The sequence below is a fragment of the Poecilia reticulata genome, chromosome 21, assembly GCF_904066995.2.
Source record: "Poecilia reticulata chromosome 21, P_reticulata-male-v2, whole genome shotgun sequence".
NCBI lineage: Eukaryota > Metazoa > Chordata > Actinopteri > Cyprinodontiformes > Poeciliidae > Poecilia > Poecilia reticulata.
Window position 1 is genome coordinate 25302021 of NC_088850.1, and position 24960 is coordinate 25326980.

The 24960-nt window shown below is 41.5% G+C and overlaps 1 protein-coding gene across 9 annotated transcripts in view; it reads left to right on the top strand.

Moving 5' to 3' along the window:
* epha7 (eph receptor A7) overlaps positions 1-24960 on the top strand; it is a 206326-nt gene that overhangs the window by 25158 nt on the left and 156208 nt on the right. For 8 of the 9 annotated variants that reach the window (XM_008398597.3, XM_008398598.3, XM_008398599.3 and 5 more), the window contains exon 4: positions 2240-2395. The exons of the other annotated variant lie outside the window; for it this stretch is intronic. In XM_008398597.3, the coding sequence (XP_008396819.2) occupies positions 2240-2395 (156 nt within the window). The remainder of the gene's footprint in view (positions 1-2239; positions 2396-24960) is intronic. 9 annotated transcript variants of the gene reach the window in all.

The window sequence follows — 24960 nt, forward strand, 5'->3', positions numbered from 1 at the left end:
CAGCTTCAGCTTTGGCGTCTTTTTCGTCCCTGAAAGTGGTAAAGCGGAAAACTCCGTCCTTCTTCTGCCAGAGCTGTCAGGAGGGCTGGTGGCTGAAGGAAAAGAAAATAAGCTGAACAAAAGAGGAAATCTGAAATCTAGGGGGAGTAAGAAGGATAATCATAGCCCTTTTACCCCAGTAGCTCATGAAAAATACATTTTAGTGTAATTTCATAGTTTGTATACAGATCTATTCACTGAAGTATAGACTTCTTGAAGATTGTTTTGGAATCAGAACGATTTACTTACTTTTTCTTTTTTGAGCTAACTTTTGCTGTCAGCTGGAACATTGAAATCATGTGGCCTAAGTTGCAGTTCTTTTTACTATTCCTCACACACCAGTTGGCATTGGCTGCTCTGACTTTCTCAAGAAACTGTATTGTATTAAGACTGTCATTATTTACAGAATAATATTTAATGACAAAGGTCATAAATATTCATGAAGACTTCTTCATGTTCATGACAGGTCTTATGTTATGTATGACAGTGGCATGTCAGCCTCATGCACACCCCTTTAAATCAATTGTTATCACAGAAACTATTTAAAACACTCAACTAACCCTCAAATCAGCATGATGGTTGTCATTCCAGGCCTAATCTCTTTCTACTATGTGATAAAAGGTGAAAGACTCCTGCTGTTGCTTCTTAAAAAGCCAAAGATTGACCATTAATTGTTCTTTATGCAAATCTGTGCTTGTATAATATCTATTATATCTCACTGATAGCTCCTGTTCTAAACAAGTCGGAGCCCTCTGCTGACCTGAGCGTTTATGAGAACAGAAATCCTTCAGTTTTATTCCCTCCCAGCTCCTCTTTATCCCTGGACTTGTGCATCAGTGTGAGATCTGGGATGGCTGACTTTATGGCTCAGCCTGCCTTAGAGAACTGACTAGATCATCAACACTTGACAGCAGAGGTTTGTTCTGTCTTGTCTGCTTCACGATGGGAACCCTGGTGTTTTGCTGGGACTTTGTTTGCACAGGACTAATATCACCTCAAGACATTTAGTGATTTATAAGAACTGCTGAGATCATTATTGAATGGGATCCTGTTTGAAGCTGGCTCGGCTGGATTATTACAGATAAAAGTACTGGCAACATTCCAGGCATTTGTTGAATTTTAAATTAGAAATGATTTTTGTTTCAATATTGGTTTTGGACTTTTGAGTAAGTAGTCTTGACTTCCATTTTAGAGAAGTAACGCTGGTCACAAACCTCAGGACTGTTGATCTGAACATACAAACTTCTATTGTAACTCTAAACTGATTATGTTTTATTAAAAAACTGTTGACACAAATTGTTGATTTTTCTATAAGAATTATGTGAACAACATTGGATATAATTATAACTTTGCTGTTGCGAGTGTCCTTTTATATTTGGTGCACAGACAGGTGATGTCACACTGTGTGAATGAGAAAACAGACATTTACTAATAATTTATAGAGGAGACAAAATGATTAAACGTTATTTTAAACTGTGTTAAGTATCTTAAATTAGCAATTAGCACGGTTTGCTTGTATTTCCTAGGGAATGTAGATGCTAACCTTGACTGAGATCTGAGAACCATTTTCTCAGAACCATTTTCAAATCCAGCATGATCCATGACTGGAGCAGATTTTCAAACTTTTAAAAGACTAAATAGAACAAGTTTGTGGTACACTTTCTAGCCTTCTTGCTATTTGCTACAAAACTTGCTCTCTTGCTCAGATGTCATAGAAAATATATACATACACATTTGTCACGTATTTGTCCTCTTTTAACTTAGTTCAGAACACCTCACTGCTGCTGAATATTGATCATTTTGAGTCTTCTTCACTCATACATAGCTGACCTGTTGCATTAGTTGAGAGGAAAAGGGTTGTATTTTTAGTAATGCTCAGTAATGAAACTGAAAAAAAAAAACGATTTTTTTTTTCCAAATGAGCTCAGGTCCCTGGTTAGACTTCATCTAAAATATTTTCAAGCAAATTCAAGCTATGTAAAGTGAGAGTTATCTGGATTAGATGTTTCTAAAAGTAGAATCTCATAGCTTCCAGCTCCCTGTGTGTGAACTTGCATTTCTTCACCTGTGTGATGAATAAACACTCTAAGGTTTTGCTACTAATCTACAAATGAAACCAAACAGAAGTTGCTTAAGTCATACAGTTCCTACTGAAAAGCAAAGCAGCCTGTGTAATGTCCTGTTCGTTGTCTGTCCCCAGCGTGTGGTCGTGGTTTCTACAAGTCTTCCTCTCAGGACCTCCAGTGCTCTCGCTGTCCGGCGCACAGCTTCAATGACCGCGAGGGCTCGTGGCGCTGCGACTGTGAAGACGGCTACTACCGAGCGCTCTCTGACCCGCCATCTGTGGCCTGCACAAGTGAGTCTCCCAGGCTGTTGCTAAGGTTAAAAAAAGAACGCTTTAAGAAGCCACATGTTGGGGGATGTGGGAGGCTGGGGGACCAACATAGTCCAGAGCCCTGATCCAGACCTGTTGAGTCAGTGTGTTGTGGTCTCATGAAAGCTCCAGATGTGTTCTCTAGCAGCTCCTCTGCATCCCAGCATGTCATCATAATTATGTTTGCAGGCTTGGGTGTCTGTTTTCTGTCTTAGCTCGTTGTTAATGATGAGAAGAGCAATTTGCCATTTCCCGTCTGAAAGACTGCAATTACAGTCAGCTGCGGCGGCCCACGCAGCAGCCGTCCTTTGTCCTGGCTGGGGGAGCGGGTTTGTGACAGCCAGTGATGGCTTATTTACACAGGATGGGGGATTCAGGTTGAATTGGTGGAGTTCATTTGCTTCCAGCTCACATTCTCAAACATATTTATTTCAAAGTGATTTTTTTTTAGCTACTTCGCCGTCAGCTACTGTGCACTGGGGAGTGGCGCTCACCAGCAGGACGTGTTAGCACTCTGCTTTATCTCTGTGGGTAAACAGGACCCCTAAATGAAATCTTTGCGCCTTTGTCTGTGTGCCTTCTCTCTGCTGATAAAGTATCACAGGACCCATGGATTGGCCTGCAGGCGCCTTGAGACTTCACATACTTCTCTGGCATTCATTATGTTTATTTTGCACATGCATCTGTTGATTCCAAACAGCTGAAACAGCTGTGCATGTGCTGTCAGTACACATGCCTGGTCTGCTCTGCTGAGCAGCGCTGCTTTTTCCCAGTTCACACAAACTAGGGCAAGTCAGAATTTTTAATGTGACAGAGAGAGGCTGCAGAAAAGAAATCTGACGCAAAGAGTAGCAGTGTGGAGCGTTGCACTGGCTTGTCTGTTCAGTGAATCAGAGAATCGGAGGAGAGGATTCAGTGGATTGGAGTTTGGGGTTGCTTCTCGATCTTGGTTGCAAAAACTCACTGAGCAACATGTCTGTCTGTCTCTGCCTGCCCAAAAACCTGTTTCAGTCAAATTGTTACATCCAGGTGTGTTTCACTATGGAGGGGCTTCAGCTATGTTGGATTCTTTAACCCTGCTCACTCTCGTCTGTGTTGTGTAAGATAAAATATACCAACAGAAAGGGATACATTTATATGATGGCTAATTGCTTACAGGAGAAAAAGGATAATTGGAATAAATTAAGGTGATTTTTTTTCCTTAGAGCAGCAATTCCCACAAACATTACGTTTAAAATCTCCAAGCTCTGTCTTGGCGCTTTAGCTCGCCGTTTCCTGCTGGTGCACCTTAGGAATTTGGACTCAGAGCATTTGGGTGTGTCTCAGACGGCTCCCCCAGAGAGGCAGGCATTTCCTTTTTGTCCAAATGTTCAGCAAGGCTAGCGCTCAAACTTGAGCTGAATTCCTGACTGACAGTTAGAGAACTGGGAAATGGAATGTTAGGATACACTGTTATTCAGCTCAAAGCAGATCTGATTGTGTGCTGTGGTCAATTAGAAATTCTTAAAATGTACTGACATGCACAATACAACCATGGTTTTAATGGCAGGGCTTAATTAGACTACAAGACTGAAACACAGAAGCAACTTGGACAATGATGGGTCATTAGGTCAAGTTGACCCATAGCATTACTGCTATGATGTGTCAAGGTAGTAAAACATTTATTTTTGATCAATTTGATTGGAGAATTTAATTCAATTTCAAAAATACTTTATTCCAAACAGAAATTTTGAAATTCTGTTTGGAAGTTGAATTTGTCATAACTTAAGTAATTCAGCCATTAATGCTGATTCTCTCGACAGCAGGGATTTCCAGTAGAAGTCAGTCTTATAGAAAATCTGAAGAAGTACGACTTCATGACATGCAAACAGATCAATATTTAGGGACATGTCCTGAGTGACACCATGAGTTTTGGCAATATCTGCTAATTCACATCCTTTGCTTTTGCTGCTCCTCTTTAAGTCTCTGTCTGGCCACATGGATAGAGACGAGCAGAGAGACGTTGTCGTTGGTTTTAACTAAGGATGAACCAATCCACTTTTTTCACTTTTGATACCTATACAGATACAGGTATATGAAACTTAGAATCTGCTGACAGAGAAAAAGAGCTGACTTGATTTAAGTTTGTTTTTAAAACAAAAATACGCCAATAGCCTCACAACTTTAACTTGTTGAGTCAGCATAATTAGGATTATAACAGTCAATTTAGCCCTCCTTGGGCTGCCACCTTATCGTGGTGGAGGAGTTTGAGTGTCCCAATGATCCTAGGAGCTATGCTGTCTGGGGCTTTATGCCCCTGGTAGGGTCACCCAAGGCAGACAGGTCCTAGGTGAGGAACCAGACAAAGCGCAACCCGAAGACCCCTTATGATGGAGACGAACTTTGGATCTGGCATTTCCTTGCCCGGACGCGGGTCACCGGGGCCCCACTCTGGAGCCAGGCCTGGAGGTGGGGCACGATGGCGAGCGCCTGGTGGCCGGGCTTTTACCCACGGAGCCCGGCCGGGCTCAGCCCGAAGAGGAGACATGGGTCCCCCTTCCAATGGGCTCACCACCTGTCGGAGGGGCCAAAGGGGTCGGGTGCGTTGTGTTACAGGCGGCAGCCGAGGGAGGCGACCCTGGCGGTCTGATCCTCGGCTGCAGAAGCTGGCTCTTGGGACGTGCAACGTCACCTCTCTGGTGGGGAAGGAACCGGAGCTAGTGTGCGAGGCTGAGAGGTTCCGGCTAGAAATAGTCGGCCTCACCTCGACACATGGCTCTGGTTCTGGAACTAGTCTCCTTGAGAGGGGCTGGACGTACTTCCACTCTGGAGTTGCCCACGGTGAGAGGCGCCGGGCAGGAGTGGGCATACTTGTTGCCAAACATCTTGGCGCCTGTACGTTGTGGTTTACCCCGGTGAACGAGTGGGTAGGCTCCCTCCGCCTACGGGTGGGGGGACGGGTCCTGACTGTTGTCTGTGCTTACGGGCCAAACGGCAGTTCAGATTACCCACCCTTCTTGGAGTCCTTAGAGGGGGTACTGAAGAGTGCCCCTCCTGGGGACTGCCTTGTTCTACTGGGGGACTTCAACGCTCACGTGGGCAATGACAGTGAGACCTGGAGGGGCGTGATTGGGAGGAACGGCCCCCCCGATCTGAACTTGAGTGGTGTTCTGTTGTTGGACTTCTGTGCTCATCACAGATTGTCCATCACGAACACCATGTTCAAGCATAAGGGAGTCCATATGTGCACTTGGCACCAGGACACCCTAGGCCACAGTTCGATAATCGATTTTGTCATTGTTTCCTCGGATCTGCGGCCGTATGTCTTGGACACTCGGGTGAAGAGAGGTGCGGAGCTGTCCACTGACCACTACCTGGTGGTGAGTTGGCTCCGGTGGTGGGGGAGGAAGCCGGTCAGACCTGGCAGGCCCAAACGTGTAGTGAGGATCTGCTGGGAACGTCTGGCGGAGTCCCCTGTGAGACGGAGCTTTAACTCCCATCTCCGGCAGAACTTCGAACACGTTCCGGGGGACGTGGGGGACATTGAGTCTGAGTGGACCATGTTCCGCACCTCCATTGCCGAGGTGGCTTATCGGAGCTGCGGCCGCATGGTTGTTGGTGGCTGTCGTGGCAGCAACCCTCGATTCCGTTGGTGGACAACTTCTGTGAGGGATGCTGTCAAGCTGAAGAAGGAGTCCTACCGGGCCTTTTTGGCCTGTGGGACTCCAGAAGCAGCTGATGGGTACCGGCGGGTGAAGCGGCATGCGGCTCAGGTGGTCGCTGAGGCAAAAACTCGGGCGTGGGAGGAGTTTGGAGAGGCCATGGAGACAGACTTCTGCACGGCTTCTAGGCGATTCTGGTCCACCATCCGGCGTCTCAGGAGGGGGAAGCAGTGCAGCACCAACACTGTTTATTGTGGGGCTGGTGTGCTGCTGACCTCAACTCGGGACGTTGTGGGCCGGTGGGCGGAATACTTCGAAGACCTCCTCAATCCCACCAACATGCCTTCTGTTGAGGAAGCTGAGCCTGGGGACTCTGGGTTGAGCTCTCCAGTCTCTGGGGACGAGGTCGCCGAGGTGGTCAAAAAGCTCCTTGGTGGCAGGGACCCGGGGGTGGATGAGATCCGCTTGTAGTTCCTTAAGGCTCTGGCTGGATGTTATAGAGTTGTACTAGCTCACGCGACTCTGCAATATCGCATGGACATCGGGGGCAGTTCCCCTGGATTGGCAGACTGGGATGGTGGACCACCTGTTTAAAAAAGGGGGACTGGAGGGTGTGCTCCAATTACAGGGAGGTCACACTCTTAAGCCTCCCTGGTAAGGTCTATTCAGGGGTCCTGGAGAGGAGGGTTTGTCGGATAGTCGAATCTCGGATACAGGAAGAGCAGTGTGGTTTTTGTCCTGGTCGTGGAACACTGGACCAGCTCTACACCCTCAGCAGGTCCTGGAGGGTGCATTGGAGTTCGCCTAACCAGTCTACATGTGTTTTGTGGACTTGGAGAAGGCGTTCGACCGTGTCCCTAGGGGGGCCTTGTAAGGGGTTCTCCGGGAGTATGGGGTACCAGGCCCTTTGATACAGGCTGTCAGGTCCCTGTATGACCGGTGTCAGAGTCTGGTCCGCATTGCCGCCACTAAGTCGGGTTCGTTTCCAGTGAGATTTTGACTCCGCCAGAGTAGAGCCGCTGCTCCTCCACGTCGAGAGGAGCCAGTTGAGGTGGCTCTGGCATGTGGTAAGGATGCCTCCTGAACGCCTCCCTGGTGAGGTTTTCCGGGCACGTCCCACGAGGAGGAGGCCCCGGGGAAGACCCAGGACACGCTGGAGGGACTATGTCTCTCGGCTGGCCTGGGAACGCCTTGGGATTCCTCCGGAGGAGCTGGAAGAAGTGGCTGGGGAGAGGGAAGTCTGGGCCTCCCTTCTGAAGCTGCTGCCCCCGCGACCCGACCCCGGATAAGCGGCAGAAAATGGATGGATGGATGGATGGATGGATGGACAGTCAATTTAAAATAAATAAACTCAAACTGACAAAACTGTTGCAGTTTATGTTTACATGGTGAAACATGTAAACATAAACTGCAACAGACCTTCTTTCAAATGGTTCAGAAAGTGCAATTAGGAATTCTAAATATAATGTAAAGTACATAATTTAACATGACGTATCTCCATGAGTGAAAGTATTTTTAAATTCTTGGGGGTACTATGACAAAAAAATAAATAAAAAATTGCTTCTTTGTGTGCTTTGGAGTTTCTGTGCTGATTAATTTTTTTGCGAAGCAATAAAAGCTGGTAGCTCTTGAATTGCTTAAAAAAAGCTGTATTTCCTTCAGCCCAGTGGCTGCAATGTTGACACCTTGAGATGCCAAGGTGTCAACATTGGCATCTCAATGTTGACACCTTGAGATGTCTCCTTGAGATGTGGGGTCTTACCCCACATTATTTATCTGAACTTTAAGTCTTCCTGTTCCTGAGATCCCTGAGGTCATCAACTCAGTAAAAAGCCCAAGGTGACCGGGCATTTTCAGTGGCAGCATCCCCATTCTGGAACAATCTCCCTCTAGACCTTCACTCTCCCTCTGATCCAGGCATCTTTACACTTACAAACTTAGACTTATTTTAGACTTATCTTTAAATTCAAACTCAAGACTCATCTCTTCACACAGGCTTATAACACAATGTAGCGTATTGGCATTTTCCCTTATTTTATTGTTATTTTATGTTTTCTTTTTCTTCTGCTGTATTTTTAATGTAAAAGTGTGTAAAGTGCCTTGGTCACTGGTGGTTGTTGTTAAGCGCAATATAAATCTATAAATCAATAAATCAGTCTAATCTTATGCTTTGTAGTCTAATTCTATCACTCTGAGAAATGCAGGGGTGAAAGTAAGGGGGTACGGCAGGGTACTACGTACTCCTAAAAGATTTAGCGGGGTACGCAGTACCTGCAAGAGAGAGAAGCGGCTGTCAGCTGTAAAACATGAATGGGTTCACTGTGCAGCCGTGACTGATTAGTTTTCAAGATGGATGGAGGGTTAAACAGTCAGACCAGGGGAAGAAAAATGTAATCTGCAAAGTGCAGGAAAGAGAGGAAATACAAGCAAATTGTTTTACCACCTTGAAATGAAGCACATGCTTGAATACCAGCAATGCAGTGGACTACAAGTTCCAATCACAACATTGGGAAGAAAAGGCAGGATTTGATGCAGACCTCCATTACATTAAAGTTGTTGTGTTTCTATATAGAGATATATTTTTTATTTCTTTATTTAAGTTTGATTTAAGCATGTGGCCACCATTGAGCTTGAGCTGCTGCCCATCATTACCAATAACAGGCAGCAACATATAAAACCAGTTAAACATTACGCACAAATAACGTGGACAAAAACGAGTGTTAAATGGGTTTTAACAAATACAAATGGATACATTTCAATTACTGTATTTTCAGGACTGTAAGCCGCTACTTTTTTCTTAAGCTTCAAACCATGCGGCTTATAGTCCAGTGCAGCTTATATGTGGATTTTTCTTCAACCACCAGGGGGCTCTTTAGTAGGAAGTGAATCATTGGAAGTCAAAATTGGAAATAAAAGAAGAAATTGTCCATAAAAACGGAACTAGGTTTTAATAGGGAATTGAAATTTGAGAATGTTGTTGATCAGTTAAATAGCATTGAGGGGAAAATGATTTTTTGTTTTTTAAATAATACTGGGATGATTATGAGAATTTGAGGTATAGATATTAGGATCCAATAGATGGCAGTAGTGCAACAATAATGGAAATAATGGATGAAAACTGCCGTTGAAATCTAAAGAAGAAGAAGAAAGTGCCCATTTTCATTTAGCACATGCTAGTAACAGACAGTAAGGAGATTTTTCTCTTCAAACCCATGCACCCTCATAATCAGTAAAGTTAAATCTATACGTGGCAACTTTTTCTTTTACAACCATAATAAATGTGATATTCATTTGACCTGTTATGACTCAAATTTTGGGTGTCTGCCCCCTCTGCTGCTGCTGCATCGTTGTGGACAACCTGGAGCGGCAGAGATATCTGCGGCTTATAGTCCGGTGCGGCTTGTACGTGTATGTTTACTGGGTTTCTTTTTAAATTTTGGGGGTGGGGCTTACAGTCCAGAAAATACATATTGTGTGATTTTTTTTTTCATTTCTATTGTAAGTTTTATAAGAATCATATTGTGATATATATATATATATATATATATATATATATATAGAGAGAGAGAGAGAGAGAGAGAGTGCACCATACTTTAAGCCGCACCTTCAAATAGAAAAAAAAAAACTGGAAACATACACAGCAAATGTGGAAGTGTTCCATAAACTCCTACAGTTAAATTCAACATTTTGAAAGTGTCTATATTGGTCCATTCTGGATGGGTTAGAAATTCCACTTTTGAAAGGGTTATTTGTGATATAGTTGAATCAACACTCACAGTAGTTGAAATTAAACACATCAGTGTTGACTTACTCAACACTAGTGTATTTTGTCAAAAGTTAACACCATGAATGTGTTAATCTAACACAGAACAGTGAAGTATATATTGACATAGAAATCTGAGTTTTGAAATACTGATGGCAATGAGCGGGCCCAATAATAAAGCTCATGATAATTTAACTTTAAAACATAGACATGCCCGCAACAGCAGAGCTAACAAGTTTCATCAAGAGAGAGAGCGACTATGTCATTTTGAAGTCCATCTGACATGAATTACAACAAACCAAGAGAAGAACAGAAGCATCAGGCTACTGGTCACTAATTGATGAAACAATTCAAATTCAAAACATGTTAACGTAATCCCTAGAAATGCTCTAGCTAGTTTGCCAAGTGACTGATGTTGACATTGGTGACAAGCTTTACCCAGAATGCACCTGGAGACAATAAGGACGATTCATTTGTAGTTTTGTGTGTCATAAAGTTAAATATAAGAGTGAAAATAAAGCCAGTCATGTAACACAACATTTTATTCAATATTTTACACCCACTATGTCACTAAAATCAGTCAGTCTGGTAAGGTTTTTAGCAACCATGAGTCAACAACGGGGCGCGCTACTATATAATCTACTGGGGTATGGTACACAGTTTTCAACAGGAGAGGGCTCTCCTTTCCAGTTCTTGTCAGATGTGATAAAAAAATTGGATCCCTAAAGGCATGTTCTGCCTCCCATGTGGGTTCCCTCTAGGTCCCTTCTGCTACAACTCTCACCCTACCTGTAGCTCCTTCCCTGAAGCGATGTCACAAATATGTTACAATTGTGGGAGGAACTGTCTGATGTTGATTTCTAATAAGGTTTCCATAAGGACCCAGCAGAGGGCAGTAGAGGACTGCGTCCTAATAAATCTGCTGGATATATTAAGAACGCAGCCCTCCGTCTCCAAGGCTGAACCATGGTTTCGTTCACGCCAAGCTTATGTGCAGCGGCTCTTTTTCCCTCCTGTACTGCCATATCGACAGCCTTCAACTTAAAAGCTGCATCATATGAGTTTGAAAACATTTCTCTGTCATGCCTGCTGCTAGCATGGGCTTGTTCTAAATGAAAATTAGCGCATTCTTCTTCTTTGATTTAAAATTTTGACTTCACATGATTCACTTCCTGCTGAAGAGCCCCCTGGTGGTTGAAGAAAAATCCACAGAAAAGCCGCAACAGGCTACAAGCCGCATGGTTCAAAGCTTAGGAAAAGAGTAGCGGCTTATAGTCTGGAAAATACATATAAATGCATATAAAATATATATTATATACGAAAAAAAAAATAATAATAATATATATATATTTAGTTACCACCACCCATTACAATATGCATTGTCATATTAATTGTATGCCATGTAGCATCCCCAATATAAATCAATATAAATAGTTAAGACTTGAGGCAGAAAGCAAATGTGTTTCTCAGAAGGACATTTGTGCATGATTTTTTTCTTGAGTAGTGTTTGTTTTATCCTTTCATGCATATCTTGAGCTCATTGTTATCACCCGGGTTCATTCTCTTCTGTGCAGAACAATTTCTGAAAGATGTGTGAATCTGTCCAATGGCTACGACTAGTTTGCAGGAGAGGTGTTACCATCCACAACAACCCAGTCGGCAAACATTTCATTGCATGAAAGAGTGGAATACTGTGACAGTTTTTGCACTGCCACATTTCATGTCACAGCTGTTCAAACTGTAAAATATTCATCCAACAACATATTATGTTACAAACAGCTGGTTTATTTATTTCATGTAAAAGTACATTGTAAAAAACTGTTTCAATCTTGTCCCAAACTGCTATAAACTTTTAAGATCTGAGTCGTTATTGCTCTGAGGCTTAGCTAGTTTGGCTTATCTTGTTGAAAAATCCTTGAGAGGAAAACCAAAGTGATGCGCCACCTCAAGTACAGAGCACTGACTCAACCCTCCCTATGTTCATTCCAAAAACAATTTTTTACAGCACACAGTATGTAAGATGACACACCTTGAGACTTTCCGTATTACATCAAATATCTCAAATGTTTCAACATTATTCATTATGCCTTCAAATCAGCCTGGTACCAGAGCTCTTATCACAGCTCCTGACTCTGACCCCTCTGTTTTGGTCCCTTGCTTTGCTGCTTTCACTCAGTTTGAGCTTGTGACCACATTAAGCCATCAGGTTCCCCCCGTGATCTTGTCCCTCCATGATTTTTTAAAGATATTTTATCTAGCATAGGGTAGCCTGTTCTTGCAATTATAATCCTCAGGTGTGGTCCCTGCTAGTTTTAAACATGCAGTAGTGCAGCCACTGCTTAAAAAACCTGGCCCATTTCAAAGCTGCCTTTTCTTTCTAAAGTTTTAGAAAAAATTGTGTACTGTCAGCTGACAGTTTTTAGATGACAATGGCATTCTGGAGGTTTTTCAGTCAGGTTTTAAAACTCTTCATAGCACAGAATCTACTTTAAAAGAGTTTTTAATGACATCCTTCTTGCATGTGATTCTGGTAACAATGTTGTTCTGATTTTACTTTACCTAACTGCTGCCTAGACCATGACATTTTAATATTGCGATTACACTGCATTGTAGGTATTGGTGACACTGTTCTTAAATGGTTCCGGTCTTACATGGAGGAGAGAACAATTTCAGTGAATATTAGTGACTCTGAATCATCTGCTGCTTCAATGCCTTAAGGCAGGGGTCCCCAAACCTTTTCCTGTGAGGGCCACATAACTTTTCCCTTCTCTGCTGGGGGCCGGAGTCAGTTTGTAACAGAAAAAGTGTGACGATTGAAGGAGTGCCTAAATGTAAAAGTGTATTGTTTTCCAGAAAGCACAACCAAATAACATTCTCTGGGTTCTTCATAGAATTAGTCAGGAAATAAATAATACTATTAATGACATAAATAATAACCAAATAACCCTCTCTGGGTTCTTCACAGAAAAAATCCAGGAAGGATTATAGTCCATATTTTCCCAACTATGAGCCGCACTGGACTATGAGCCACAACCCCAAAGTTTTTATTTATTTATTTATTTTTTTTAACCAGTAAACATACACATATAAGCCGCAGATATCTCTGCTGCTCCAGGTTTTCCACAGCGATGCAGCAGAGGGGGGCGGACACCCAAAATTTTAGTCATAACAGGTCAATTGAATATCACATTTATTACGGTTGAAAAAAAAAAGTTGCCAAGTTTAGATTTAACAGAACTGATTACGGTAGTTTCTGAACAGTAACTGTAACAGTAAAAGTGCTGATCCTTCGTGTTGCTACTAGTATGTGCTAAATCAGTGGCTCACCTTTTTATTACCGTGGACCAGTCAAGACTGGGAAATTTTGTTGCGGCCCGGGAGAGTGGGAGGGGGATGAACAGTCAGATAAGGCTTCTGCATGTTGGTGTTCCCACTAAATCCTGAATATGCCCAATTTGGGTTGTCTTGGCCCTTTTATCGCAGCCTGTGGGGTTTTTCCTGACTTGGAACAAGAATAAAACCTGCTGAATGTGACAGGTAGCCAATCAGAAAGCGCGTTGACGTCAGAACAGACAGGAATCCCAAACAGCTGACATATCGCGCAACTGAGAGTCTGGTGGATATCGGAGATGATATGTGGAAATGTTTATTATTAAATCTAAAGGTCATTATTATGTTTATTCAGTTAAAAATGTTAACTAAGAAAAAACATATTCACCTCCAAATCAATAGTGCAGCAAATAGAGTGGCTGCTCTTTTATCCACCGCCTTTTCTTTTTGTTACGTCTTTTATCTCTTAAAATGACTCCAGCCCCCTGGTGGTTGAAGGAAAATCCACATATAAACGGCTCATAGTCAGGAAAATAAGGTAAATGAAAAAAAAAAAATCAGAATGCTCTCTGGTATTGTTCCGGGGGCCGGACCAAATGTGGAGGTGGGCCGGATCCGGCCCGCGGGCCGTAGTTTGGGGACCCCTGCCTTATGGTGTCTCGCAGGGCTTAATTCTGGGCCCACTGCTTTTCTCTCTGTATTTACTGCCTCTGGGTTCTATCCTCAGGTAACATGGGATTTCATTTCATTGTTACACTGATGATTGTCAGATTAATTTGCCCCTGAAGCAGAAGGATGTCCATTCCATCAAACATCTCCTGGCATGTCTAGGTGATATTAAAGCTTGGTTGGCTTTGAACTTTTTAAATTTTAATGAAAACAGAGGTGATGGTGTTTGGACCCAGTGGCTCCTCTGAGTCCTCCTCTGTTGACCTGGGACCCTTGGAGGTTTATTTTAAACATGTTATTACGGATCTTGGTTTTAAGGTGGACAGTGATTTTAAACTGGACAGCCAAATCAGAGCCGTGGTTAAGTCCAGCTTTTATCATTTAAGGCGATTGGCGTCAGTGAAATCTTTTCTTTCCAGGCAACATTTTGAAACAGTGATCCACGCTTTTATTTCAACTCAGTTGGATTACTGTAACGCACTTTATCTGGGAGTCAGTCAGTCGCTGCTCTCACGTCTGCAGCTGGTTCAGATGCTGCTGCAGGACTTTTAACAGGAACTCGGAAGAGGGAGCATGTGACCCCTGTCCTGGCTTCACTTCACTGGCTGCCTGTATATTTTAGGATTCATTTGAAAATTCTTATGTTTGTTTTTAAATCACTGCATAATCTTGCCCCGGCTTACCTCTCTGAGCTTCTTCACCCCTACATACCCTATCGGTCTCTCAGGTCAGCAGATCAGCTACTCTTGGAGGTACCGAGATCCAGGAGGAAGCTCAGAGGGGACAGGGCTTCTCTGTCATAGGTCCTAAGTTATGGAACGACTTGCCTTTGCAGGTCAGAGAGGCCCCTTCACTGTCCACTTTTAAAGCTCGTCTTAAAACCCATTTATTTTACTTGGCTTTTAACTCCAGCGGGATCTAGTTTTAAATTGTGTTTGTTTGTTTTAAACTGTAAGAGTTTTTATTTTTATTTTTTTTATTGTTATGTTGTGTTTTAATGTACAGCATTAAAACTGCTGATAAAGCAGCTGTGGTTGTTTTAAAGTGCTTTATAAATAAAGTTGATATGGTATGGTCTTGTTCTTCAATCAGAGCACATAGAGGCAAAACATGAAATATTCCACATTCAGGAACTTTATTGGTTTTGCAGAATGAGAGACTTTTGAAGTACTGTTGAACTGGAGTGACTTTTGAAATGTGTTGCTAATTATCTGGTTGATTTAACTAGTTGGGGAAATGGGCTTTACCTAATAGTATAGTAATTACAAGCAGGACGTTAACTAGTCTCTAATCAGTTTTAAGTTCTTAGATCATTTTGTTTCAGTAGAGAAATTCAGTAACCTCTGATTTAGCATGTTAAAAGTTGGCTTCCTCAGCCCTATTTATCTGTTTTACTCACTCCCCACCAATATTTGACTGAGACAAGGACATAACTCAAACTGAGGAAATTTGAAGTTGGCAAGTGACAACAAACCACCAATCTTTTAGTGCTGTGCTGAGACAACCATACAGAACTTGCTGTAAAAGACAGGTCCATTACTCACCTCTCCAACCATCCTAATCAGATGTTAACGCCTCACTCTAATAACCCCCGCTGATCAAGAGCGGTCCACACATGCCTTGGTAAGAACAGCAGAAAGTTTCCACTCTTGCGGTGTCCTCTGGCTGTTCCCTCCTGGGTAATCACCTTGGCCAAGTAGCGCCGTAATTACTGAAGTTACCTAATGTACACTTTCCATTATTCATTTTCATTACTTTGGGTCTACACTTTATGACCCCACACCATTATATGTAAATATGTATTTTTAACTTGCATGGAAAGCGCCGGGGTCCACATCAGTCATCCAACACTATAGCAGGATTGTTTTAGTGTGGCCAACAGTCACTGTGATTTTCCTTGTTTATGTCTTTCTTCAACCAAGGAGTGAATAGCACTTAAAAATGAATTTGCATTGGCTGAATAAATAGCTTGATTGACATATTTCTTTTCTTTTTATTGTGAAAAGCTAGCAGTAGGCTTTAGCAAGACGGTGAGATTGATCCCTGGCGCTTAAAGATTAAGGTTGTGTCTGTGGAACTGAGAAGGGGATGAGATGAAGATGTGAAGTGGGGACAAGAAAATGCTGAATATGCTGACAAATTCCAATGCTGAACAAAGATGAGGGGAGACATTCTAAAAATACAGCTCGAAAGACGTTGTTTCTCATGTGGTATGTGTGAGTTGGAGCTGGAAAAAGTAAAGCCTTATTTACTTTTTTTCTTCTGAATACTCATGCCATTCTCATGCAAAGCTGTGAGGAGGTCATCTATGTGGATGGCCTTTGGGAGTTATTTTCTTAAGTGGAGAAGAAAAGTCACTGACAGGTTGAGGAGTTGGGCATCAACTGTGCAACAGCTGTGCTTTGACAGGGCAGTTGTGAGCAGTCAACTGCTCCACCCAGCCCTCTGCTGCACCCTTTACAAATGTGCCACCTCAACAAATTGATGCTCAACAGAGGTTGGATCCTGCTGGCAATCGTTTGGGGACATTGTAAAGTGGCAGTGTTTTTTTTTTGTTTGTTTTTGCTACCATGTATGAAATTCACCTTTAGTTTTATTACCCGCAAATTTAAATTTTGGTCCTGGTTCATTTCACACTAAAAGCAGTCCAACCTCATAACTTCAAGTTCTGTCCAGAACAGTTTGGTCATACTTACAGTTAGCATCTCACATAGCAGTTGGATATGTAGATCCACTTTAGTTCTATTTATCTGTATTCTGCCAATTTATAATAAAATGTTGTTGAAACTCTATACCTAAAAGCAAATGTTCACAATTTAAATCCAGGTGGGTTTATATAAGAAAAATGTCATAAATTGAACATACTCCAATTCAAATCCTGTTCCAAAATCTCAGGTTCTCGGTAGGGGTGCACTGATTTCCGTCGATTTGGGAGTCCTACCACACAGTGTATAGACCAGCTTAAGTACACTTACCCAAACAGCGTATAATTAATTTGATCATGATAGATTCACACACAAAGCCTTAAACCCAGACTTTGATTTGTATTTGAAGCTAAAGTTACCTTCTGTTTGCAGCTTCCGATTCGGTAAAGAGCTAAATGGAGTCCACTCAATTTTACTCAATCTTGAGTGTCTGTAGCTAAAAAACTACAAATCTAAGACGCTCTAACCACAACTAGTCATTCAAACCCTGTATTTTTATGGGGGTTTTTTGTGGGTTTTTTTTTTTTACTGTACAGCTACAGCTATTACCAGTGGTGGAGAAAGTACTCAAAACATTTACTTAAGTAAAAGTACAAATACACAGTCAAAAATGTACTTAAGTAAAAGTCAAAGTACCACATTAACATTTTACTTAAGTAAAAGTAAAAAAGTCCTGGCTTTTAAAAATACTTAAGTATTAAAAGTAAAAGTACTTGCTGAATGCATTACCTAATCGCTAATATCATTAAGTGTGCCGATCGTATTTAATTTTAATACATCAGAAATGTGCCATTTTAATGAACACTACCACAGATTAAACATGTTCTTATTGTGTTTATTCTCTGTAACAGTTTAGACTTAGATATGTGATTCTATGAATCATAATGTCAGGGATGGAAACATCTTGTCTCCTGTCCTAACATAGCATGAACTTCATTAGTCACATTTATTTAGAAAGAAATCCAACTGAAAGGGGATGTAAAGAAGGTGTGGGTGGGGTGGAGGACATGCAACCAAGGAGCCATGTAGCAGAGTTGTAGTCAAGACAACCGAACCCAAGACCAGCGCCCCGCGCTAAATGACACAATAACATTAAGTTTACCTATCAAAATTGGTTTTCAGATTGATCTGAAAGATCCACATTCCCATAAAAACACCTAGATATTAAATACTTAAGAGCTAAAATGAATTTAACCAGTATCAATTAAAACTCACTTCATTCTGTTTGCTTTCATCGCTGTGCTACAATCCGCAGAGGTCTCCTGCCATCCCTAGAAAAATAACGTCCTGGGCGGTTGCCCATATTGCCCATGTCAGAAACCACAACTGAAACATGCAATTAACGGTAAATAATGTTCAACTATGAACACTGTCCAACGGCGCAACAAGTAACCAAGCAGAAGGAGCATCATGACTGTTCTCATCCTCCCTCCCACTGCGATGCTTACCACCATGACAGGAGACGAAATCAATCAATGATCAATGAGCATGCTCTGTGTTCATACGTTCAACTTTACTTATTCGGCGATTATATATATTGTATAGGTACCGCAGTGTACACAAGAACAAAGAACGGCTCTAAGTGAGGCTTCAGTCCTTAGGACTTAGTAAAGATCCGTCCAGAAGAATCGGATCGTTCCTGAATGTCATATCACTATATTGCAGACTTTGGTCACAGCGTTGTCCCATATATGCGACACCTCAGTCAAAACCTCCACACAATAATTCAGCGCATGAGTGACAACTTTTTTCATCAGATGCAACATGTGTCTCAGTACAGCTAGCTTTGCTAGCATCACGTCCACAGATCTTACCTTTCTTTAAGCTTTCCTTCCAAGTGACGCTAAAAGTTGGACGAAGTCCCACCGTCTGTGAAAGCGAAGCGCTGCTGATTTTACATGTCGCCATATCAATTTATGCAGCGCTATTATATTATAGACAAACATCTCCTCCCGCTCAGAGGAAACCACTGCGCATGTCTGGAGCTCCGAGTGCGAGTAAAGGTGGAGCCGATGGGTGACAACAGACACTAAGTCACGTTATTGCTCGGATTTTACGGCGCCACCTTAAATCCCTGAACTTCACATTTTAACGGAAGAAAAGAGCAACGAGACTTGGATGTAACGAGTAACGCGACACTTTTGTAGAAATGTAGTGAAGTAGAAAGTACAGATACTTACTGTAAAATGTAGTGGAGTAAAAGTAGAAAGTCCCCATTATTAAATCTACTTAAGTAAAGTACAGATACACAAAAACTGTACTTAAGTACAGTAACGAAGTCCTTGTACTTCGTTACTTCCCACCACTGGCTATTACTATGCATGTGCACTGCTGCACTCAAGCATTCACTACAGGAACAAAAATATCAAAGTCCATTTTACAAATTAGAACTTAGTCTTGGTCTTCTCTCAGGCTAAATATGTATTTTACTCACATTGCTTGATTTGAATCAGCAGTATATTGAAACTTAAGTAAAGCACACAAATGTAATGCAAGTACGAATAGGTATTACCTACTAGAGTGTCGTAGATAATGTTTGACATAATGTTTTAACTTTCTTGTAGATTATAAAAATCTTAACTAAATAAATAATGGTTTACCACCTCAAAATACTTTTCACATTTTCGTTACCAGTGAAGCACAACTGTCCACTAAAAATTGAAAACCTTTACTCCCTTCATGAGACTATTTGCTTATAAATTATTGGTCTATTGATAGTGCGTGATGAACAGCTTTTGAGTGGATTCTTTCCATTATGTCTTTACTCTGTTTCCATGAGCAAGAAAAATTTAAAGAATTATTTCATATTTAATTTTTACCTAGCTGCAATCATAAGCTCACAATTGATTACACTTCTTTCTTTTGTTTAAGACAGCAGCAGAAGTAACTGCTATTACTTTGAAAATTATAGAACAAACTGATTATTTTTGCTATGATAATGTTATTTTGATGATCAGATCTCTGATCTGGCAATTTCTCTGGTTTCTCTTTCAACTAGCTTTAAACTACAGAGAGAAACAATGGAAGTTATACAAGAAATGTCACATTTTAAAACCGTGGTATAAATTGGTACTAATAACTGGCCTGTGCCTCATTATCAGCTTATATTTGTGAAGCATATTTATGATCAGAAGGTAAGAAAAGACGTGGAAAATTTTACCAGTTTTGTTTACTTTCAAACAGCATCATTTCCAGACCTTAGTCTTGAGAAATAAATCAGACATAGGTTAGGAAAGGTAAAAATGACAAATACATTATATGAACATAAATGCCTACCTACGGTAGCAATCAAAGATGATTATCTTTCATTTTCCCATCTGATGAGAATCTAGCCATAACAAATTAGGGAATTACAGAAATATCTGAAAATGAGTTTTGTGAAAGTAATCTACAGTTCTGCAGAGCTGAAGAATCTTGTTGTCTTTGTGTTACTGTTTGCTTTTAAAATCCTGCAGTATACAGTATATTTACCAGTGGTGGGAAGTAACGAAGTACAAGGACTTCGTTACTGTACTTAAGTACAGTTTTTGTGTATCTGTACTTTACTTAAGTAGATTTAATAATGGGGACTTTCTACTTTTACTCCACTACATTTTACAGTAAGTATCTGTACTTTCTACTTCACTACATTTCTACAAAAGTGTCGCGTTACTCGTTACATCCAAGTCGCGTTGCTCTTTTCTTCCGTTAAAATGTGAAGTTCAGGGATTTAAGGTGGCGCCGTAAAATCCAATCAATAACGTGACGTAGTGTCTGTTGTCACCCATCGGCTCCACCTTTACTCGCACGCGGAGCTCCAGACATGCGCAGTGGTTTCCTCTGAGCGGGAGGAGATGTTTGTCTATAATATAATAGCGCTGCATAAATTGAAATGGCGACATGTAAAATAAGCAGCGCTTCGCTTTCACAGACGGTGGGACTTCGTCCAACTTTTAGCGTCACTTGGAAGGAAAGCTTAAAGAAAGGTAAGATCTGTGGACGTGATGCTAGCAAAGCTAGCTGTACTGAGACACATGTTGCATCTGATGAAAAAAAGTTGTCACTCATGCGCTGAATTATTGTGTGGAGGTTTTGACTGAGGTGTCGCATATATGGGACAACGCTGTGACCAAAGTCTGCAATATAGTGATATGACATTCAGGAACTATCCGATTCTTCTGGACGGATCTTTACTAAGTCCTAAGGACTGAAGCCTCACTGAGAGACGTTCTTTGTTCTTGTGTACACTGCGGTAGCTATACAATATATATAATCGCCGAATAAGTAAAAGTTGAACGTATGAACACAGAGCATGCTCATTGATCATTGATTGATTTCGTCTCCTGTCATGGTGGTAAGCATCGCAGTGGGAGGGAGGATGAGAACAGTCATGATGCTCCTTCTGCTTGGTTACTTGTTGCGCCGTTGGACAGTGTTCATAGTTGAACATTATTTACCGTTAATTGCATGTTTCAGTTGTGGTTTCTGACATGGGCAATATGGGCAACCGCCCAGGGCGTTATTTTCTAGGAATAGCAGGAGACCTCTGCGGATTGTAGCACAGCGATGAAAGCAAAACAGAATGAAGTGAGTTTTAATTGATACTGGTTAAATTCATTTAGCTCTTAAGTATTTAATATCTAGGTGTTTTTATGGGAATGTGGATCTTTCAGATCATCTGAAAACCAATTTTGATAGGTAAACTTAATGTTATTGTGTCATTTAGCGCGGGGCGCTGGTCTTGGGTTCGGTTGTCTTGACTACAACTCTGCTACATGGCTCCTTGGTTGCATGTCCTCCACCCCACCCACACCTTCTTTACATCCCCTTTCAGTTGGATTTCTTTCTAAATAAATGTGACTAATGAAGTTCATGCTATGTTAGGACAGGAGACAAAATGTTTCCATCCCTGACATTATGATTCATAGAATCACATATCTAAGTCTAAACTGTTACAGAGAATAAACACAATAAGAACATGTTTAATCTGTGGTAGTGTTCATTAAAATGGCACATTTCTGATGTATTAAAATTAAATACGATCGGCACACTTAATGATATTAGCGATTAGGTAATGCATTCAGCAAGTACTTTTACTTTTAATACTTAAGTATTTTTAAAAGCCAGGACTTTTTTACTTAAGTAAAATGTTAATGTGGTACTTTGACTTTTACTTAAGTACATTTTTGACTGTGTATTTGTACTTTTACTTAAGTAAATGTTTTGAGTACTTTCTCCACCACTGATATTTACAGACACTAGAATGTGGATATAATAACCGAGCATATTTGAAATTGACTTTACATGTCTAATGCTTATGTAAAGTCAATGTAAATCATTGCATGGTTTTGAATTCAGCATGTAATCAGATGAGGAAATGCAAAATTGTTCCCTTCACTCAAACAAGATTTACAAACATCACCACATGGAGAGACCTCTTCACTTCTAGAGGGAGAGGGTTGCACAAAGCTTCCATCAGCTGTCTCCTGGCATCAAAGTTTAATCTCTGCTTATTCTTTCCTCATACATGTCCACACTTTAGTGGGGGTGAAGTCTTCTAGCCTGTCCTGGAGCTGAGAAATCCAAAAATGCATCCATTGTCTTTGTTTACATACTCTAAGAAGGGCTTTGCATTTTTAATACTCCCTCTTATCTCACACATCCTTCAGAGCAGTGGTCCCCAATCCCCAAGTACCGGTCCGTGGACCAATTGGCACCGGGCTGCGCAAGAAAAAATTAAATATTTCCGTTTTATGTATTATTTGAGTCTGGAGGCTCTTTTATTTTGAAAATCTGTTAACCGGATTCTCTCAGTTACTTGCGCGCCAACACTGAACCCACAAGCAGCAAAATTAGTAAGAAACAGATCAGATGTCTTTGGAAAGTTTCTTTGCAAAGAGGAAAAGGCCCAGAGAAGAGACAGGAGAATGGATTTATCCCGGACCGGTAGGTGAGTCCCACATTACAAGCCGCTCTGGGTAACATGCGGCGACCGGCTGCTAATGAGGCAATGAAACTTCAAACTGCTTCGTCACGTAGAGACCAAGCAGGCTGTGGATATTAGCAACACTTCGGGTGTTATTGTCTCCCAATAGTCCCAGATGGGACCGTCTTGTTGCAGAGAAACAAGCTCAGGACTCCGTTAGTCATTATCGTGAGTTAAAATTTTCACGAGAGTGAAATGTTCGTTTTTGTGGCACATCTGTATCTTATTTTGGAGGGATATGTAATCGTTACCATAGCAACCAGAGTCAGAGAGCGTTTGGGCAGTGGTCGAGAGGAGATGAGTAGAGCTTGTGAGTCTTAAGTCTGGTATAGACAGCAATATTTGAGAATTGTCGGCCACTTCTACAAACCTCTGTGACCACAGAGCTGATAAAAGTCCAACAGGTTCAATCGGTTTGTGTTTCCAGCCACATGATCCGATACCACTCACGAACATCCCATTTTCAGAGGATAATCCAGTAAAACCTCCAACATAGCATACGGGAATTTAGAATAACCAATCATAGATGGCAATGTAGAAGCAATAGTGATAGTTTGTGGAGTAATTTTAAGAGATAAAAGACGTAACAAAAAGAAAAGGCGGTGGATAAAAGACGACGGGAGCAGCCGCTCTATTTGCTGCACTATGATTTGGAGGTGACTGTTTTTTCATAGTTAACATTTTTAACTCAATAAACATATTAATGACCTTTACATATAATAATAATAATAATCTTTCCTAATAATTTCCTAATAATAATAATCACACCCTTAATCTTTCCTTCCAGCCGCCGTTAGACTGTACAACACCCGCTGCTCCCAGTAGTCCACTACTCTCTACTACAGGCAATAAACCTGGAATTTATTTATTTATATTTCAAACAATACTGTTTCAGTATTTTTATATTCACTTGGTTTTACTGTGTATATATAGATTTTTTTATATTGCTTCTGCTCTGTCGTCTTTTATAGTGCTGTAACAATGTAAATTTCCCCACTGCGGGATTAATAAAGGGATGTCTTATCTTATCTCTTATCTTAAACATTTCCACATATCATCTCCGATATCCACCAGACTCTCAGTTGCACGATATGTCAGCTGTTTAGGATTCCCCTCTGTTCTTATGTCACCGCGCTTTCTGATTGGCTACCTGTCACATTCAACAGATTGGATTCTCGTTCCCAGTCAGAGAAAACCTCACAGGCTGCGATAAAAGGGTCAAGACAACCCAAATTGGGCATATTCAGGCTTTAGCGGGAACAACAACATGCAGAAGGCTTTTCTGATGGTTCACTCCCTCCCCCAAGCCCCGGGGCCGAAGTAAAATTTCCAAGTCTTGACCAGTCCGCGGTAATAAAAAGGTTGGGAACCACTGCTCCAGAGGATGTGGCTAAAATAGATTTCAACTTGCAGCCCACAATGTGAAAGAGTAGTAAACCCAATACTGAATTCAATAAGCAGCATTGAAAGTTTGGTATTATGGTAAGAGCAGTCTGAAGCACCTTCAAGCTCTTTAATTCTTATTGCATGTCTTCCTTTTTTGGTTCTGCTGCAGCCACATCATTAGAGGCAAGGTCACGGGGTCACAGCACACATTTGTAGAGTGAGGATTACCTCATAGACGATTTGAATACCACTCACCCCTGTTGCCCCTCTCCCCACTGCTTCCCAATTAGAGACACAGCCAGCTAACAGGCTGTGGAGGGTTAAGTTAGCCCCAAGCACCTCTCAAGACTGATAAGCAGCAGATTCCTCCCTCCTAAGCCTGGATTTATCCAGGTCTTACAACTCGACAAAGAGCAGAGTTGAGCTTCGAAACATGACCTAAAAACGATCTACTGCTATGCTCCCTATGCTAGTTGCACTTCATAGATTATCTTAACCTTACTGCTCATACCTGCTTTTTTTCTACAAAAATATTTGAACTCACTCAAAAATATGGGCAATGCCAGGATGAAACTGTGAATTCATAAAATCTATATGCATGCAGAACACAGCACATATGCACACATGCACATACGCATGCTTTGTCACACTGGCAGAGTTGCAGGGAAGCTAGCAAGTGATTGAGACATTTCAGGCTGTGGGGTCTCTGGCAGGCTAATCCGTGAAATGAAACTCAAATGGGAGAACGGGTGAGAGGCGAGAACATGGAAAGATAAGACAGTGCGGGGGAGTGAGAGACAGAAGAAAAAGTAAAGAGAAGCAGGAAAGAGACAAACCCTTGAGCTAGAAGGATGAACAGACAGACAGTGGGGTACAGGTGCAAATCTGTGCTGCAGGTGAAGTCGGAGCAAAAGTGTTTTATTCCAAAGGCCAGACACAGCCTATTCAGAGGAACAAAGAGACGCTAAGGTGGAGGAAGAAGAAAATGCGCTAAGATTTTCAGTATGCTTCAAACAAACTGGGTCATGTCATGTGTCATCTAACCACGTCAAAAGAAGCATATCTACCTTGAGTGAGCACTATGCCTG